Here is a 21,003-nt window from a genome sequence, read left to right as displayed (position 1 = left end):
AAAGGGACCCAGGTCGCTCTTAAAGGGATCCATTTCGCTCTTAAAGGGACCCAGGTCGCTCTTAAAGAGATCCATTTCGCTCTTAAAGGGACCCAGGTCGCTCTTAAAGGGACATATTTCGCTCTTAAAGGGACATATTTCGCTCTTAAAAGGACCCAGGTCGCTCATAAAGGGACCCGGGTCGCTCTTAAAGGGACCTGGGTCGCTTTAGCAACATGGGTCTCTTTAAGAGCGAAATGGTCCCGTCCGTTTAAGAGCAACTTGGGTCCCGTCCCTTTAAGAGCGACTTGGATCCCTTCAAGAGCTACATGGGACCCTTTAAGAGCGACTTGGGTCCCGTCTGTTTAAGAGCGACTTGGGTCTTGCCCCTTTAAGAGCGACTTGGGTCCCTTTAAGAAAGACTGGGGTCCCTTTAGGAGCGACATGGCTCCCGTACCTTTAAGAGTGACTTGGGTCCGTTTAAGAGCGACTTGTTTTCCTTTAAGGGCGACCTGGGTCCATTTAACCCTTTGAGGACCAGGCCCAAAATGACCCAGTGGACCGCGCAAATTTTGATCATTGCGCTTTCGTTTTTCCCTCCCCCTCTTCTAAGAGCTCCAGCACTTTCAGTTTTTTATCTACAGGCCATGTAAGGGCTTATTTGTTACAGGAATAGTTGTACTTTGTAATGGCGTCATTCATTCTACCATAACATGTATGATGGAATTCCAAATATATTATTTATGAAGATATAAATTGGTGAAATCGTAAAAAAGGATGCAATAAGGTAACGTTTGGGGGGTTCCTGTGTCTACCTAATACACTATACGGTAAAAGCGACATGATACTATTATTCTATAGGTCAGCCCGAACACAACCATATGCAGGTTACACAGATTCTCTAATGTTATATTTTTTTTTTTATTAAATCCTTTTTTTTTGGCATTTAGTTAATAATATAATGGCCCTATTGTGACGCTTATAACGGTTTTATTTTTTCACCTACGGGGCTGTATGGGGTGTCATTTTTTCCGCCATGATCTCTAGTTTTTATTAAAGGGGTTGTCCGGCGAAAAAAAATTATTCACAGAATAACACACATTACAAAGTTATACAACTTTGTAATGTATGTTATGTCTGTGAATGGCCCCCTTCCCCGTGTCCCACCACCCCCACCCGTGTACCCGGAAGTGTGGTGCGCTATACATTACCTGTCGCGTGCCGACCACGGTCTCCGATCGTCAGCAGTGACGTCTTCTTCGGGAGCTTGGCGGATCTTCCCGAGTGCCGGCCGCCCTCTGCAGCGTCATCCGAAGCTCAGCCGCGATTGGCTGAGCATAACTGTGCTCAGCCAATCGCGGCTGAGCAGCTGATGACGTGGCCGCGTCATCAGCCGCTCAGCCGCGATTGGCTGAGCACAGTTATGCTCAGCCAATCGCGGCTGAGCTTCGGATGACGCTGCAGAGGGCGGCCGGCACTCGGGAAGATCCGCCAAGCTCCCGAAGAAGACGTCACTGCTGACGATCGGAGACCGTGGACGACACGACATGCGGTGAGTATAATGCACCACACTTCCGGGTCTAGCGTGGGTGGGGGGAAACACGGGGAAGGGGGCCATTCACAGACATAACATACATTACAAAGTTGTATAACTTTGTAATGTGTGTTATTCTGTGAATAATTTTTTTTCGCCGGACAACCCCTTTAATACCATATTTGTGAAGATCGGACGTTTTGATCACTTTTTATGAATTTTTTTATATATATAATGTAACATACAATGGGTAATCCGCGCACTTTTTTCCCTCTTTTCGTCTACGCCATTCTCCGTTCGCAATGACGCTTGTTATACTTTAATAGATTGGACAATTACGCATGCTACGGTATATTATATGTTTATTTGTTTATTTATTTTTATATGTTTTATTTATATAATGGGAAAGGGGGGTGATTTCAACTTTTATTGGGGGAGGGGTTTTGGGGTAGTGTAATAATGGTTTTAACTTTTTTTTTACACATTTGAAGTCCCTTTGAGGGACTTTTACATTCAATACTTTGATTTCTACACTGACCATTGCTATGCCATAGGCCTAGCATTGATCAGTGTTATCGGCGATCTGCTCATTGAGCCTGCCTGTGCAGGCTTGGTGCAGCAGATCGCCGATCGGACCGCACGGAGGAAGGTGAGAGACCTCCGGCGGTACGTTTTAATGATCGGGACCCCCACAGTCACACAGGGGACTCCCCCTGTCACTTACACTTAAACGCGTGTCATTACCGGTGAGGTCCCGGCTGCTGATTGCAGCTGGCCCCCACCTGCTGTGAAGCGCGCTCCGCTCCGGAGCACGCTTCATAGCCGGAGAAACACCCAGGACGTAGAGTTACGTCCAGGGTCGTCTGGTGACAGACTTCCATGACGTAACTCTACGTCCTGGGTCGTCTAGGGCCCCCGTTAGAGCCCCCTATACTCACCTAATCCCGCCGGGTCCCGCTTCTGGATCCGGTCGGGTGACGGAGATCTCAGCCGCTGCAGCCCGGCGCGCGCGCTGAGAGATGAGTCCAACACCCATAGAGAATGACAGGAGAGTCCAGCGCTCCGTCATTCTCTATGAGCGTTGGACTCATCTCTTAGCGCGCGCGCCGGGCTGCAGCGGCTGAGATCTCCGTCACCCGACAGGATCCAGAAGCGGGACCCGGCGGGATTAGGTGAGTATAGGGGGCTCTAACAGGGGGTCGGGAGCCTGTCACCCCGGCACGGGGGGTGACAGGTTCCCTTTAAGAGCGATATGGGTACTTATAATGGTAAAGATCATTGCTCGGTTACCATGACAATCTTACTCATGTCAGTGAGACAAAATCGTTAAGGACCTTCCATATATTACATCTTCTATAGGCCAATAATGGACATGTGACTGTGGATGTTGTGATACATTGCCTGACGAGACCTTACAGTTCCTATTGGCTGCTATATTTCAGCTATTTGCATATGTGCTGTGGCTGTTAGCGGTTAGAGTGTGGCCATTATTTGCAATGGGCCATTATTTTCTATGGGAAATTTGGGGTCTTTAAACGTAAATTTCTTAAAAACGACAAATCCAATCGAAACGAAAAATAGATAGCACACCACACACCGCCGAGGGCTTCAAAACGCAGTTTGAACGGAGTCTGTGCGCAAAGCGGTTCGGGCTGTTTTACGCGCAGAAAAATGGCTGGAAGAAGAAGAAGAAGAAGAAACGGTAGAAGAAAAAGAATACGGATTACAATATAGTGCTTTTCAAGCACTATAATAACATGTAAAACAGATGAAACAAACATTAAGCTAAATATGTGATATTATAAGTTACTGTACAGTATAGCCATCAGCATGTGGTGTATAATGTATAGTAAGGGCATTAACCTGAAAAACAGCCGCAGTTTGTAAACAGAGGATGGAACTGCAGATCCCCATAATGCAGTAGTGTAGTACAACAGGCTAAAATAGAGAAGCAGGGCTGCTGTCAGAGGTCTGTGTGGTCACATGACAGCAATGGGGAAAGGGTGTGTGTTTAGCATGGACCAATCAGGACTGGCAGAGACTGCAGGGAGCATGAAGGAATGAGCAGGGCAGATGTGGGCACATAATGCAGCACTCTCTGTCCGGGGAGAGAGGGGTTACAGCAGAGATTACCTCCACAGTCCTGTCCCCTGATGCAAGCCCCAGCCTGAAGTGAATCTGCTATGATTTGGAAGGTGAGGGAGACTTCCTGGGTCACAGTACAGTGCTGTAGACCCCGCTATGCAGACCATGCCCCTCCTCCACTCCCCCTCCCACCCAGTACAGGGAGCTCTTAAACCAAAGCAATGCTATTAACCCCTTCAGGACGGGCTCATTTTTGCTTTTGCTCTTTCGTTTTTTTTCTCCACGTGTTTAAAAGGCCATAGCGCTGGTATTTTTTCACCTTCAGACCCACACAAGCCTTTATTTTTTTGCACCACTAATTGTTCTTTGCAATGGCAGGCTTAATGTTTGCATAATGTATGCTGCAAAACCAGAAAAAAATTTAATGTGTGATGAAATAAAAAAAAATAAAAAACAATTGGGGGAGGTTCTGTGTTTACGTTGTTTGCCCTAGGGTAAAACTGACTTGTTTGGCATGTTCCTTAAGTTGTTACGATTACAACAATATGTAACTTAAGTAACTTTTATCTTATTTGATGGTTTTTAAAAAAAATAAAACCTTTTTAAAAAAATAAATGTCCCTCAAAATTACTCTATTACCATGCTTATAGCGCTTTTATCCTTTGGTCTATGGGACTGTGTGAGGTGTCATTTTTTGCACCATGATCTCTACTTTCTATCAGTAATTTGATTGCGCATATATGACTTTTTGATGGCTTTTATTACAATTTTTCTGGATTTGATGTGACCAAAAATGCACATTTTTTTTGCGCTTACGCCATTTACCGTCAGAGATCAGGAAATGAAAAAAATTAAAAGTTCGGGCGATTACGCACGCGGTGATACCAAACATGTTTATTTATTTATTTTTATTTATAAAATGGGGAAAGGGGGGTAATTTAAACTTTAATTAGGGGAGGGGATTTTTTTTAATAATAAAAAAAACATTTTTTTACACACATACTAGAAGTCCCCCTGGGGTTAGGGTTATTCCCCCTGGGGTAAGGGTTACGGAGCAGACCCTGTCCGGTAACAGATGCGGGGATCGCTACTCCGTGACCAAGTTGTGGTGGGGGAACCACCACTAGACACCAGGGAAGGGGAAACGTTGCATTTTAAATGCAGCTGTCAACCTTGACAGCTTTATTTAAGAGACTAATTAGCGGGCACAGCGATCAGACTGTGCCCACTAATTGCTGCAGTCCCGGGCTGCAGATAGCACCAGGGACCGTGGTGGTTCAGAGCGGGGTCGCTTTGTGACCCCTCTCTGAACACCCCCACCCGCATGAGGACATACAGTTATGCCCTCATGCAGGAGGGGTTAAACAAAGTCACAATTTTGAAAAACTGTAATCTCTTAAACCAAAACACTCTTAAACCAAGGTACTATATTGTGAGATAGTGACTGGTGAAATAGTAGATGGCAGATATGTTTCTCCCAGATTCCTGTCATACGTGTTATAGCTCCAGGGAGTACCCAGTGTGTGTTTTAGGAAAAACCTTAGCTGGCTTTGTAATGAAGCCAAAATAGGGCCTGGATATTTCTGGGTTGGGGAAGAGTTGGGCGGGTTCTCCAACCCATGGTCCACTTCTGGCAGTGGACTAGGCTGAGAACTAATCAGCTGCACCTGCAGCAGGTGCATACAAAGAAGCCAGGCAAAGTGTTCAGCCTCCTCCTCAGTCCTGTGTCATGCCTGGAGGTGCCAAACTGCTATGTGAGTAGCTGTACCAGTGCCTGGTAGTAAGGTGCTGGAGTTAGTTAGAGGTGATATGTTTAGTTAGTGCTCAGACAAGCAGGGTTTTGTTTTGTGTTTTGTCACTGAATCTGCCTGATGTGTAAAGTCATTTTCATTTCTGTTGGCGGCACCACAATAAACTGGACTTTTGTTATTGGACTTTATACCTGTGTCCCTGTCTCGGTCTGCCAAAACAGTCAATCCTGCTTATACCACAGCTAATTCCCAATATATATATATATATATATATATATATATATATATATATATATGTACTAGTGATTAGCGAATAGTATTCGATCGAATAGCTATTCGATCAAATAGTATGTTATTCAAATTGTGGTCGAATATTCGAACAAAAATGAAATAAAAATTTGATTCGCCTTCCCACATCACCTTGTGCTTTTTTCCAGCCAATAAACATGCAGTGGGAGGAACAGGCACTAGGAATAGGCAGGACTTAAAAAAAAAAAAAAATTCTGTGATTGGCTCGCTAAACCATGTGACTTCCTGAATCTTAGAATAGTCATTTCAGTTTCGTGTCAGTTGCTGTTTGGAGCTAGAGAAGGATAGACTGTATACCAGGGAGAGAAAGCTTTTAGGTGAAGTTAGATAGGAAGGGACCCCCAAAAGCCCTTGATAGGGCTAAAACTATAAAATCCAGAGATTTAGAAGCTGTTGTGAGACAGGTGGTGTGTTTAGACACCCACTGATAGTGTATACGGCTGTATACTGTGTATGGGATAATACCTCTTATCTTGCTACTACTGATTTGCGCAGTCTGCGTCCTTTGAAAGAGTCGACCAGCTCTTTCATTCTATTTAGGGATGGTATGAACCCGAACGCTCGGCAGCAGACTCCCGCTGTCTGCCCGCTCCGTGGAGCGGGCAGATACAGCGGGAGGAGCGGCTGGAAAACTGGGATACAGCCTATGGCTATGGCTGTATCCCAGTTTTCCAGGCGGTCCTCCCACTGGATCCGCCCGCTCCACGGAGCGGGCAGACAGCGGGAATCATTACCGAGGGTTCGGGTTCGTACGAACCCGAGCAGAACTCGGTTCGGACCATCCCTAATTCTATTATTTTAAAAATAAATACTATTTTCAGTATACGGCTGTATACTCTGTGTGTGTGGGATAATACTTCTTATCTTGCTACTACTGATTTGAGCAATCTGTGTCCTGTGAAGGCATTGACCAGCCCTTTAATTTTATTAGTGTAAAAACAATTCTGTATCCGGTATACGGCTGTATACTGTTAGTGTGGGATAAATTAAAACTATCTGGTACAGCTAAATTGTAATGAAAAAAGTTAAATGGCTACTTCAATGCATAGTTCAAAGCGAAGAGGACAGGGATGCGGAAATGCTGCTGGGGTTTCAAGTCGCAGTCAAATGATGTGGGATACAGCGCGTGCTTCAGAGGGACATCCAGTATCGCACGCATCCACCATCCCTGGCTTTATAGGACAGTTGTGCAGGGGGCAGGGTACACAACTGTCGAGGCCCGATCAGCGTGACCAAGTGTTAAGATGGATGGCGGAAGTGCTTTCAGTCATTTATCCATTAACCATCCACTCACTCCAGCCTCAAGGCTATCCAAGAGTCTTACATTCATGTCTCCAAACTTGACAATTAGTCCATCATAGTCATCCCACCCTTGCCCACTCCGAGGAGCTCTTTTTGGGTCTTTTTCCCCAATTGGACAGTTTTTAAATAATTGATGAACAGGAGGCCGGGATAGGAGGAGACGTGACTGAACTAGACAGTCAGACTACACTCCTGTCAACTTCACAGTGTCGGAGGAGGAGGAAGGTGTTGGCCACACTGTCGGTGAGGCTAGCGGTGCACTTGTGTGCGTGCCATTGGTCCAGTGAAGTTGGACGAAGAGAAGCCAGAGGAGGAGGAAATATTGAGCGATCCTTCTGGTGGGGTCAGCGAAGTGATGCCAATTCACAGCCTGGCACACAAGGCTGAATTTATGTTGGGCTGCTTTGCGAGGGACAAATGTGTTGTCCACATAATGGGGAGCAAAAAATACTGGGTTTTCGCAATGCTGAGATAACATCTCCTCTTTCATTCCAGTAGAGGAGAGGACTACCAGATTTCTTGAGTATCATAGAGAACTGCTGCAGAATATGATGGAGATATTCCCACCTTCCACTGCTGGCGGCAGAGAAGAGAGTTCCTCTCAAAGCCGGACAACATCCATCAGGTCCACAGCCACCAGGGGAACACTCTCCAAAGTATGGGACACGTTCATGGCACCCCTTCGCCAAAGTACCATCAGTGTAGGGCCTAGTACGAACAGGAGGGACAAGTATCGGCAGATGTTGCGGGAGTACCTGGCCGACTACAACCCCGTCCTCCCCGATCCCTCGGCACCCTACACGTATTGGGTCTCCAAGTTGGACATGTGGCTTAAACCCTCATTATATGCCTTGGAGGTGCTGGCCTGGCCTTCCACCAGCGTTCTGTCTGAAAGAGTCTTTAGCGCATCTAAGGGTATCATCACAGATAAGTGCAGCCTCCTATCAACTGACAGTGCTGACTGGCTGATGCTCATCAAAATGAACGCCCAGTGGATAGACACAGACTTTGCTTCTCCACCAGTTGAAATCCTCGAGAAGTGAAGTTGCATGTTTCAGCTCTAGGTCATTTCCTCCTTCTCCTCCTCCACTACCATAGAAATGGGCCATTAAAAAAAAAAAAAATGTGTATATATCAAGGCTCACCTGAAGGGCCATGTTCAAATTTTTTTTAAGGGCTCACCTCATGGGCCTAATTTCATAGGCCTCTATACAATTTTTTGGAGGGCTCACCTCATGGGCCTTGTGAGAAGATACTATTTGTGATTTTAGAGGACACTGAGGTGCCTGGTCTTGGTGAAGTAAACCGGTAGCTTTAGACAGTAACTGTAGGTTATTGACACTTTTATCAAATGCATCAGCTGTTTGTACAGCTGATCTGGGTCCGGCTTTACTGGAGCAGTCAAAGAGACAGGTAGGATGACTGCTCCAACGTATTCCAGGCTTTTCCATTGCTTCTAAAAAATTAAAGGACTGCTGTTTGGCTAAACGGCATGGAGAGAGAGACTCTATTGCCGTTTAAAGTAATCCCCACACCAACTTTGCTTTTTGTGATTTAAATGGCCGCATGATAAATTTTCTTTTGCTCAATATTTGGCTTTCTATCCACGCTAATGTAGAGGATATAAGTTGTCCGAGTATTTTTCCCATTATGCAAAGCGGTTATATTGTGTTTGGAGTCTATAGTTGATAATCTGTGATAGTGGCGTAATACTGAAAGTGGATTTATATATGCAATATATACATGTGTGCAATTCACATCACTGGCTGGGCAATATATAACTCTGCAAACAATTGTATTTCGCAAGTGAACTAAATAAACAAAACACAAGCATACGCTAATATTACGCACCACCTAATACGTACGCAAGTACCGCTAGACCAAAAGGTACACTTCTACTTTACGTTCATGTACTCAGGCATGCTTCCCCTGTTGTCCCATATGCATTGCAGAGGTGTTGGCATCATTTATTGAGGTTTCATTGTGCACTTTGTGACCTCCTAGTGGTTGAATATTGATTTCCAGGTCCCAAGTATTTTTCTCCCATAGATTATAATGGGATTCGATATTCCTTCGAATAGTCGAATATCGAAAGCTAATCGAATTTCGAATTATCAAATATTTCACTATTTGCTCATCTCTAATATGTACGTATGTATTTACTTCTAAAAGCACCTTTGATCTTGGTTTGCACATTACTTTTTGTCTGCATTATTTGATCACACGCTGCTATATAGGCACTTGGCACTTTCATTTTCAGCAGGTATTGATGTGTATACATATATGCATTTTGTCGTGGTGCTATATATGAACCTGACATTTTGTAAGATATATGTACAATACACATTTTCTACTCATATTCTGAACAGCCATTTGTAGTTTTTGTCAGTACCACTTTAACCCCTTAACGACCAACCGCGTAAATGTGCGCCCTTGCGTCATTAAGGTTGTTCAAAAGGGGGCCGTGCGGCAACCCCGCTCTGAACCGCCGCGCCCCCGGGTGCTATATGCCATTAGTGGGCACAGTCTGATCCCATTGCCTGCTAATTAGCCTTTTAAATGCAGCTGTCAAAGTTGAACAGTAGAACACTGATCTCATGGATCTATGCAGGATGGTATCACGGAAGAGGAATGGCTCAATATTATTAAAAGCATTAAATGGGTGTCTGTAAACCCAAATCATAAACTTATACAATTTAAAATCCTTCATCGCCTATACTACTCACCAAGACGGTTACATAGGATGGGGTATAGTGATCATTCTAAATGTCCCAAATGTGATGAGGAGAATGCCACTAGTATACATTTATTGTGGACCTGTTCGAAAATCCAGGAATTCTGGCAGGAAGTATTGGATCAAATAGAAAATAAACTAGGGAATAAAATAAATAGAGAGTCTAAAGTGGTGATTCTAGGGTTGACCACGGGGATAGATAACTATATTAAGATAACATTGAAATTAATCATGGCTGTTAAAGTAGTAATATTAAGATCATGGATATCTCCACAAAGGCCAAATATAAAAATGTGGGAAAACTTGGTGAGGAAAATTAATAGGTATGAACAGATAGGTATGGCAAATGGCATAGTGGGGATCGGAAAGTATAATAAGATATGGAGCAAATGGAATGAAAAGTGATCAGTGTTTTTGGTTTTTTTATATCAGTTTGGGGATATTTTTTTTTTTTTTTTCCTCCTCTAACTCCTTCTCCTCAGGGGTGGGTGGGAATATAAGGGTAGGGGGGTGGATCTGGGGTATAACAAATTTATGAATACTGTGGAAGATATGGGAAAATGACATGTCTTGCTGTTAAGCATTATATTTTGTAAATGAAAAGTTTATAATAATAAAAATAATTTCAATTTAAAAAAAGAGGTAACAATTTTTATAAGAAAAATTTTTTTTTTAAGTTTTTAAAAGCCATCAAATAAAATAAGTTACACAAGTTACATATCGTTGTAATTGTAACAACTTGAGGAACATATATAACAAGTCAATTTTACCTTAGGGCAAACAGTGTAAACACGAAACCTCCCCATTTTCACCACACATTTAAATTTTTTTCCAGTTTCGCAGCGTACTTTATGCAAAAATAAAGCCTGTCATTGCAAAGTACAATTAGTGGTGCAAAAAATAAGGGCTCATGTGGGTCTGTAGGTGTAAAAATGCAACTGCTATGGCCTTTTAAGCACAAGGTGGGAAAAACGAAAACGCAAAAACGAAGATAAGCCCGGTCCAGAAGGGGATAAGATAGATGAGAATTTAGTTTATTATCTTTTTTCTCCAATATAATGTGAACAAATATCAGACACATTAGAATGTTTTCATTCTTTTTTGTTTATGGTGTTTTATTTAAATAGTTTGGATATTTTTGCAATTCTTTTTACAGTTTTTTTTTCTCAAATGGAAAAGGGAAGTTATTTAACTTTTTACTGGCCTGTTATGTAAGAAATCATATCATATTTCATATTTCAATATTTGTCAGGTTATACCAGTAAATCTGACATTTCAGTAATAGAAGCCTACAGAGGGACAATCAACACCACACCACTGTATAACAAAGGAGCCATCAGAGCAGCACAGCACCTGTCAAAAAAAAAATGCCGTGGCGACTAATGATTGTGGCATCCAGAGAGATAAAGGGGTACTCTGAAAAAAATAAAAAAAAATTTAATCAACTGGTATCAGAAATATGTACAGATTTGTAAATTACTTCTATTTATAAAAAATAAAACTTTCCAGTACCTACCAGCTGCTGTAGTGGTATATTCTTTCCAGTCTGACACAATGCTCTCTGTCACCACCTCAGTCCCTGACAGGATCTGTCCAGAGCAGGAGCAAATCCCCAAATCCACACAGAGGTGGCAGCAGAGAGCAAGTATACACCACATCCTGCAGGACATACAGCAGCTGTTAAATACTGGAAAGTTTTCATTATTTTTTTAATTAGTAGTAAGTATAATAGGTAGTAATTTACAAATCTATATAACTTTCTGACACCAGTTGATTTAAAAAAGTGTTTTTTCCCCCCTCTGGAGTACCCCTTTAAATGACTACAATGCCTTGCCTATTTATTATTAGTGAATGGCAACCAGCATCCAGTGTGTATGGATAGCTCCTGAGCCCGCTCAATACTTTTCTACTGGAACTATGATGTATATGTACACAGCAAATCAGGAAGAGGTTAAAGGGGTTGGCCACTTTATAGTAAAATTGCTCAGTGTACAGTATTAGTAAGTAAGTAAGCGTACTCACTGTATATAGTGACAGCAGCTCCCTGTGTACCTTACAGAGCTAATATCAGACTCCCCTTCTCCAGGCTGGGCTGCCCTGCTCTGTGGTGTTTCTGTCCATAAGATAAGGCAACATGGAGGAGCATGTGACCATGCCCCGCCCCCCAGTGTCCAACACTGATTCTGTATATGCCTATGGTGGACACAGGGGATGGGGCATGGTCACATGCTCCTCCATGTCAGCCATTTTATGGACAGAAACATCACAGAGTAGGGCAGCCCAGCCTGGAGGCAGGGAGCCTGATTTTAGCTCTCTGATGTACATAGGGAGCTGCTGTCAGTTTATACGGTGAGTACACTTACTAATACTGTACACTGAACTATTTTACTACAAAGTGGCCAACCCCTTTAAGGGATGTTAAAGAGACTTTAATATAAACGTCCTTTACTTAGGATAAGACAACAAAATTAAACCAGTGGGGTCCAACTCCTGGCAAACCCCCATCAATGAGCTCAGGTCAGCTCAATGGCCTCTCCATTACCAGACACTACTAAGCAAGTTTTGTATTGCCTGTTCCTGGTAATTAGGGATGGTCCGAACCCGCCGAGGTTCGGGTTCAGCTGAACCCGAACGCTCAGCATCGGATTATCGCTGTCTGCCCGCTCCGTGCAGCGGGCGGATCCAGCAGGAGGACCGCCTGGAAAACTGGGATACAGCCATAGCCATAGGCTGTATCCCAGTTTTCCAGGCGGTCCTCCCGCTGGATCCGCCCGCTGCACGGAGCGGGCAGACAGCGGTAATCATTGCGGATGGTTCGGGTTCGTACGAACTCCGTACGAACTCGGTTCGGACCATCCCTACTGGTAATACTTACAGCTTAAATTTCCAGAAAGCTGCAGTACCAAGCATGGTTGCTTACAAAGAGTCCACTGGAGACCACCTTATTGACTCATGCTTGAGGCAACATGAAAGTGATCGAAAGTTTTTGCCATACTTGGTAAATGGACACCGTAGAATAAGAGTAAATAAAATAGCTAAACCCACTGTCTTAGATATTCAACCAGTATCCCCCTAGTCCTCTATACATCCCATTAAAGTCACAAATACTTATCCCATTAAAGGGGATGTCAGCCATGGAAATCACTTTGGGTTAGAGGCTCTCCCCAATACAAAGTTTATTACATTGTACATTGATTACATCTTGGTACTGTGACCCCCCACCCCCACCCCAAAAAAAAACACAGCCATCATCTATTAGAGAACTCAGCCGTAAGTGGTTAATTGTAGAAGAATTTTACCGTATCCACTAAAATCAATGAGCTTGTATATAATTCACCAGGTGGAAGATGCCCCTTATAGCATCTCTGACTGGTAGATGAGACCCCCTCTATCAACTAACTTAAATGGGTATTTTAAGCTTAAAAAAAAAAAAAAAAAAAAAAAAAGAAATGCTCCCAAATCTAGCTGGTCTTACTCACTAAGTGATGCCATGAGCTCCCAAACTGTTAAATCACCGCACTACTGTACTCACATTATGAATGATGATGCCAGGAGTTCCGAGGTCGGGTCTGTAGCATACAGTCCATGCACAGACCGTATATTCAGGAAGTATGAATGCAGCCTTACTTGCATAACCTTATATAAATATATATGAAATGTGTTACTATGCCGCTATATATTTACTTCATATCTTTTTTCATTTCATTTGTAGCTAAGACCCCTGCAAGGATGAGAAAATGTTATTTCTGGACCATAGGCATTGCCCTCCTATTGGTTATCATGTGGTCCTCCTTTATTTATTACTCCAGCACAGATATTTTTATGATCATGTCTGTGATCGGAAAAAAGATTCAGCTCAGCAAATCAAAAGGAAAAGTTCTTAAACTGGAACGGCAGCAAGTGGTAGGTAAACCCAAACCATTGACAGGAATGTGGACTGTCAATTCCTTGGGAAGGATGGGCAACTTTATGGGCGAGTATGCAACACTATATGCCCTTGCCAAGATGAATGGCCGTCAAGCCTACATTTTGCCTGAGATGCACAGCCAGTTAGGAAAGATCTTTAAAATTAGATTACCAGTGATTCATAAAGAGGTATTTAACCGAATCCAATGGAAACACTATGAACTTCACGATTGGATGTCTGATGAGTACCGACACATTGAAGACAAATATGTTAGCCTTGATGGTTGGCCTTGTTCCTTTACTTTTTACCACCATATAAAACATGAGATTCTTCGAGAATTCACTTTCCATGACTTTATCAAAGAGGAGTCTAACGCTTACCTCGAGAAAATTAGAGGAGACAGAAAAAATGTCACCTTTGTTGGGGTTCACGTACGAAGAGGAGACTATGTGCACTTTATGCCAAATACATGGAAAGGGGTGGTCGCTGACAAGGGTTACCTGCATAAAGCCACAGACTACTTCAGAAAGAAGTATCAGAACCCTCTCTTTGTGGTGACCAGTAATGGGATGGACTGGTGTAAAGAGAACATAGACAATTCATTGGGTGATGTCCACTTTGCTGGAGATGGCCAGGAAGGTTCACCCGGTCGAGATTTTGCCTTGCTGGCACATTGCAACCACACCATCATGACCATAGGGACGTTTGGTATTTGGGCCGCCTACTTGGTAGGAGGAGAAACCATCTACCTAACAAACTACACTTTACCTGACTCTCCCTTCCTTAAAGTTTTTAAGTATGAAGCGGCTTTTCTTCCAGAATGGATCGGGATTCCAGCAGATCTCTCGCCACTTCTTAACAACAACAACACTCTTTAATAAGGTCATTAGACTTCTAGGTTATAAAATTTCAAAAACAAATAAACAATACTGACCTTTTCAATCTACTGGTGATCAAACACAAGCGCTCTAGCAGCCCCCAGTGTTTGTTTACCAATGGCCAGTACATGACTCTCCGCCACTCTACCGGCATCATGGCTTCTATCAGTGGTGATGCCAGTAGTTCAGTACATAACTACTAAAGCTATAAAGTTTCCTCTTGGCTGAAGCACTGTAGCACTGAAATGTTGGCGGATTGAACAAGCGAGTAGTTTTTTTTTTGTTTTGTTTTTTTAATTGGATATCCAACTGCCATTGAAAAATGGGTATAAATACTGACATGGTTTTCTGGATAAGACCAAGAATACAAATGTAAAAATACTCCTATTGTGTTTTATGTTACTATAAATGATATAATGTTGAGCTGGTATATTATTCTTGTCTAGTTATTTAAATTAATAGACATATATGGGAAGTCCTCCGGAGTGAAAAATGCTTGTCATGGCTGTTCCCCTTCCACTGTTCTTCACAGCTTAGATGTGTGTCTGTAGGACAGTGTCGGAATGGTCCACCGGAGGATCCTCTGGTGGGCCCCCAGCTTTAGAACACTGACTGACATGTCATTTTTCACTGATTCTTCATTGGATGGCACCTAGGGTCATTTCCTGGGGGGGCCCAGATACCTCAGTCCAACACTGCTGCAGGAAAATTAAGTCACTTCCCCATACAAAAGTGTAATCCACAATGAGATCCTTAGCTGTAAAGTAAGGCCGGACTGGGGGTGTGAAGCACACTAAGGGGAGGCCTTCTTGGTGGCAATGGTACCCACCCATGGTCAGACAGGCACTGCTTCTGCAGATTTGGATAACCCAAGTGTAACCTGGTGTGTAGGTGCAGAATGATAGACCAGAGTCCAGTAGCTTAACCAGAATAAGGTCTGTTTACTCAAGTTCTTCAGTGCTATACACAAAAAATAAGGCTTCAGTAACTGCAGGTGAGGCAAGAGGTAGAAGAGGTAGTAACTGCAGAAGTGAGAGTAGAGTTCAAGGTAGCTGTGTACTCTGCCGGTATAGCGTAGTTGAGAGGAGAAGAAGATGATAACCATACTCACGTATAGATATCTGATTTGATCTGACCACTTTATGCCCTACAGTGTTGGGGTACCCGTCCTATTAGGGTAGTATGAGGTTCCAGGTCTTTGCGCTGCGTGAAGCAGACTTTCCGAAACCTTTTAGAAGAACTGTATGTTACAGCAGAATACATAGGCAAGTGGACGCTTTGTCCTGCTGGGGTCAGTGCCATACTCAGGTATACTCCCCTGTATCTTGTTGAGAGTATCCCTGGTGATGCTCAGAGGACGTCCTTTTCTCCTGAAGGGTCTAGCACTGCATGCTAGCGGTCATTCACAGCTGGAAAATCGCTCTCTGTGTCCCTGTCTCTCTCTCCTGACTAGCGAACTCCCAAACTTCTCCCACCAGCAACTAACCTCCCTTTATAGAGGCCAAACTAAACCTCCTTGTGGTTGGTCGGGCTGGTGCAAAAGAGTGTGTGCAAAAGAGAGAAGGAAGAGGATAGGTAGAAAAGTAAGGGAAACAAGCCTGCCACTATGACTGTACACAAGAACAACATGTGAAAGACAATTAACCCAGTGTATTCCTTCAGCTATGCATCATAAAAGGCATACAGAAAACACAGTAGTGACACCTAGTGGGGAAAACACAAAATACACTTGAACCATATCCCACTGTGGGAACCTGAAACAAGTTACTAAGTGTGCATGGGTATCGGGGATCAGGAGAGAGAGAGCTGTTGGCTGAACAATTATTCAGCTCACATCTAACAAAACGCATGGCCAGCTTTGGCTTCGGTGGGTAGTCATGGATAACGGTAAATAAAAAATGGTATTACATCACACTGCTACAACCGCTACTACCTGCATGAGCAAAAACAGCTATAAAACAATATTTAGCTGATCATTTACCCAACAGAAACCCCCCAAACCCTCCTCCTCCTGCACTGGTATGTGGATCCAGAACCTTGCCTGTCTTACTGGTTAGGCAAGAAATAACTGGAATTTATTTTTTACTGGTGCCAGTCTTTATTTTTATTTTTACTGCACTTAATCTTACATTTCTCTTTTCTTCGTATATGAATGTCTAAATGTTTTTTTCCTCACACCCACATGTAATAGAATCTTAGAATCTGACTTATGGCGAGATTTTACTCCGCTGGCACTACAGAGGCACTGCAAACGCACCTGGCGCTCAGAAACTTCTTCAGCAAAATCTGCATTGAAAAAGCTAATTGGCGCTCCCTTCCTTCTGAGCCCTGCTGTGTGCCCATGCAGTGGTTTATGCCCACATATGAGGTACCTTTTTACTCAGGAGAACCTGCGTTACAAATTTTGGGGTACTTCTTTTTCTCTAGTTCCTCGTGAAATTGAGAAATTTCAAACTAAACGAACATATTATTGGAAAAAATTAGAGTTTTTCATTTTTACTGTCTAATTTTGAATACTTTCCTCTAACACCTGTGGGGTCAAAATGCTCATCCTACCCCAAGATGAATTCTTTGAGGGGTGTACTTTCCAAAATGGGGTGACTTATGGGGGGTTTTCTCTCTGCTGACACTACAGGGGCTCTGCAAATGCACCTGGCGCTCGGAAACTTCTTCAGCAAAATCTGCAGTGGAAAAGCTAATTGGCGCTCCCTTCCTTCTGAGCCCCGCTGTGTGCCCATACAGTGGTTTACGCCCACATATGGGGTACCGTAGTACTCAAGAGAACGTGCGTTACAAATTTTGCGGTGCTTTTAATCTAAGAGTATATATTATTGGAAAATTTTATTTTTTCATTTTTTTACGGCCTAATGGTGAATACTTTCCTCCAGCCCCTGTAGGGTTAAAATGCTCATTATACCCCTAGATTAATTCTTTAAGGTGTCTAGTTTCCAAAATGGGGTCACTTATGGGGGTTTCCAGTATACAAACCTCCTAAATCAACTTAAAAAAAGAACTGGTCCCTAAAAAATCAGTTTTGGAAACTTTCACGAAAATGGGGTAATTTGCTGATAAATTTCTAAGCCCCGTAACACCCTAAAAAAGTAAAATATGTTTATGAAATGAAGCCAGAATAAAGAGGACATATCGGTAACGTGACTTAGTAACTAATTTATGTGCTACGACTTTCTTTTTTTAGAAGCAGAGAATTTCAAAGTTCATAAAATGCTAATTTTTTAAATTTTTCATTATATTTTGATGTTTTTCACAAAAAACACACAAAGTAGTTACCAAATTTTGCCACTAATATAAAGTGCCATATGTGACGAAAAAACAATCTCAGAATCGCTAGCATACGTTAAAGCATCACTGAGCTATAAGAGCATAAAGTGAGACAGGTCAGATTTTGAAAAATGAGCCTGGTCTTTTAGGTGCAAAAAGGCTTGGTCTTGAAGGGGTTAACGATTATCGGGCCATGTAATAGGTCCAGTAAACGAGCCCCCGATCTAGCAGATCACTGCTCGTTTACAGGTATTATCGGGCCCCCATCGGCCCGTGTAATACCACCCTAAGTTAATGTCAGTCTTGTCAATGTAATACAATTATAATTTGAAAAAATTAACCTTTTAAAGCATTGACAAGATGATTTTCGTGCTCTTTGAGAATGATACAAATATTAATTTTTACAAAGTCTACTGCTTCAGTTTTTAAAATGGCAATTTGCGTATACTCCAGAATGTTATAAAGAGTGATCAGCTTAACAGCAATTATTTGCAAAGTCAATATTTGCCTAGAAAATGAACTTTATCCCCCAAAACACATTTCAACATCATTGCAGCCCTGCCTTAAAAGGACCAGCTAACATCGTTTCAGTGATTGCTCCATTAAAAGAGGTGTGGGTGTTGATGAGGACAGGGCTGGAGATCAATCTGTCATGATTAAGTAAGAATGACACCACTGGACACTTTATGAGGCTGGTGCTTGGCATCATTGTTTCTCTTCTGTTATCCATGATTATCTCTAAAGAAACACGTGCAATCATCATTGCACTGCACAAAAATTGCCTAACAGGGAAGAGTATCGCAGCTAGAAAGGTTGCACCTCAGTCAACAATCTATCGCATCATCAAGAACTTCAAGGAGAGAGGTTTCATTGTTGCCAAAAAGGCTCCAGGGCGCCCAAGAAAGACCAGCAAGCACCAGGACAGTCTCTTAAGTGTTTCAGCTGCGGGATGGGGCTACCAGCAGTGCAGAGCTTGCTCAGGAATGGCAGCAGGCAGGTGTGAGTGCATCTGCACGCACTGTGAAGCGGAGACTCTTGGAGCAAGGCCTGGTCTCAAGGAGGGCAGCAAAGAAGCCACTTCTCTCCAGAAAAAACATTAGGGACAGACTGATATTCTGCAAAAGGTCCAGGGAGTGGACTGCTGAGGACTGGGGGAAAGTCATTTTCTCTGATGAATCCCCTTTCCGAATGTTTGGGACATCTGGAAAACAGCTTATTCGGAGAAGACGAGGTGAGCGCTACCACCAGTCTTGTATCATGCCAACTGTAAAGCATCCTGAAACCATTCATGTGTGGGGTTGCTTCTCAGCCAAGGGAATCAGCTCTCTCACAGTCTTGCCTAAAATTACAGCCATGAATAAAGAATGGTACCAGAATGTCCTCCAAGAGCAACTTCTCCCAACCATCCAAGAGCAGTTTGGCGATCAACAATGCCTTTTCCAGCATGATCAAGCACCTTGCCATAAAGCAAAGGTGATAACTAAATGGCTCAGGGAACAAAACATAGAGATTTTGGGTCTATGGCCTGGAAACTCCCCAGATCTTAATCCCATTGAGAACTTGTGGTCAATCATCAAGACATACTACTATAGTACTACTACTATATATAACTGGTGCTGGGAGAAGAACTTACTAATGCACTGGCTTTGCAAGGTACAGTAGACAGCTAGGCTATAGCCAGATCAGAACTAGCTGATCCCAGAGGCAGAGTCTAATAGGCCGCCTTTCACTAGTCATAGGCAAACAATACTATGTTCTACTAGGTAAGTAATGTCATATTATGAGCAGTCAAAATACTGTGGGACTAAGGAATAATAAATGTAGTAAAGAGTAGAAAATATTAGTGAAAAAAGCACAAAAGTGCGCTGCACAAATCATTAAGATGGCTATGAAATATCAAAGAAGAAAGTCCAGCACTTAGGGATCCAATAAATCTTCATCATTCTTGTATGAATTACATATACTGTACACCAAGATGGACATCGTAAACTATAAAATTTATTTATTCTGCAAAAGTATTAAAATACACTTCTCCCAAAAAGTTAGGAATATTTGGCTTCTCAGGCCGCCATATCTGCCGAGGACCCCAGTTCTCACATTATAACGTAAATTGTCAGATTTGTTATATACAGTAGGTAATAAGCTTGGTAAGAATCCCTGGGAAGCTGTAATTTACAAATCTACCATGTTATGCTAAAACTGCTAAATTCTACATCTATCTAGTTATGCAGAATTACATTTCAGGCTCGTTTCAGGGTTTCAGATGTCACAGAGACAACTGAACATTTAATCTGTCTGGATCAATCCTCCTTGTCCCAGGCAGATTACCTCTTCAGGAACTCAGGAAAGCAAGGTATCTTGTGCACCAGGTAACACTATCTACATACAGAGTGTGTATACCTCCACCAAACCTGGAATCCATTGTGTATGTCCCATTTGCCTAGAGACCATGAGTAAAAAATCGCTCCTGCCCAAATAAGCAATATTGACATTCAGTCACCTGGGAAAGCAGGGTTACACTCTCTGTAAGCCTATATTAAATACCACAATGAATGTAAACTAACAGTTACATGAATACTATATCGCATACATACACACATACAGATATAGGTGTGATGTGTTCTAAACAGCCTCCTCCAGGGGGCACTGTTCACACAGGTATTGAAGTGAATAGGCTCTAAGATCCGATCCTTTCCCTAAATTTCCAGTGTTGATGGAGAGCTAATAGAAACATATTAGCTTGTCCCCTGCTGAAGATATATATAAAAAAAAAATAAAGAGGAAGAAGGATTTCTTTGGTGGGCAAATGTTCTGCTTTATGACTCTGCAATATGTGATCGACCCCCAACTCCTAAGCAAAATGAATGAAACCAAAGAACACAGAACATGACAAGTTGTAATCAGGTGTCAAATGGTCACAATTTTATTTATCACACTGCAAATGGCAGACCCACGACTCGACAAAGAGTCACCCTCCTGCACTCAGGTAAGGAAAAAACCCCTGTGGAGGAAACCTCAAGGGAGCCATGGCTGGAGTGTAGCCCATCCCCTGGGCTTAAAGGATAATACCAATATAACATAGTTTAAAAAATTGAACATTGTACATTATTTACAGACAAAAACATAAGAAAATAGACTATACATATACTACAGTGCATGTGAGAGATCTGACTTGCATATCTGTCACCTTATTAATGCCTGGGTGGAAGTATCTTTTCTACCTTACAGATCAAGGTTCACCTGTC

General features: G+C 42.6%; 1 protein-coding gene across 1 annotated transcript in view; it reads left to right on the top strand.

Moving 5' to 3' along the window:
- LOC138769430 (galactoside alpha-(1,2)-fucosyltransferase 2-like) overlaps positions 1-14,813 on the top strand; it is a 44,671-nt gene extending 29,858 nt beyond the window's left edge. Inside the window, exon 2 of the mRNA XM_069947908.1 lies at positions 13,407-14,813. Coding sequence (XP_069804009.1) covers positions 13,424-14,479 — 1,056 coding nt within the window. The 5' untranslated portion in view covers positions 13,407-13,423 and the 3' untranslated portion in view covers positions 14,480-14,813. The remainder of the gene's footprint in view (positions 1-13,406) is intronic.
- The last annotated feature ends 6,190 nt before the right edge of the window (positions 14,814-21,003 follow it).

Source organism: Dendropsophus ebraccatus, chromosome 12 (assembly GCF_027789765.1).
Source record: "Dendropsophus ebraccatus isolate aDenEbr1 chromosome 12, aDenEbr1.pat, whole genome shotgun sequence".
Taxonomy (NCBI): domain Eukaryota; kingdom Metazoa; phylum Chordata; class Amphibia; order Anura; family Hylidae; genus Dendropsophus; species Dendropsophus ebraccatus.
This window is presented reverse-complemented; position numbering and strand designations above follow the sequence as displayed.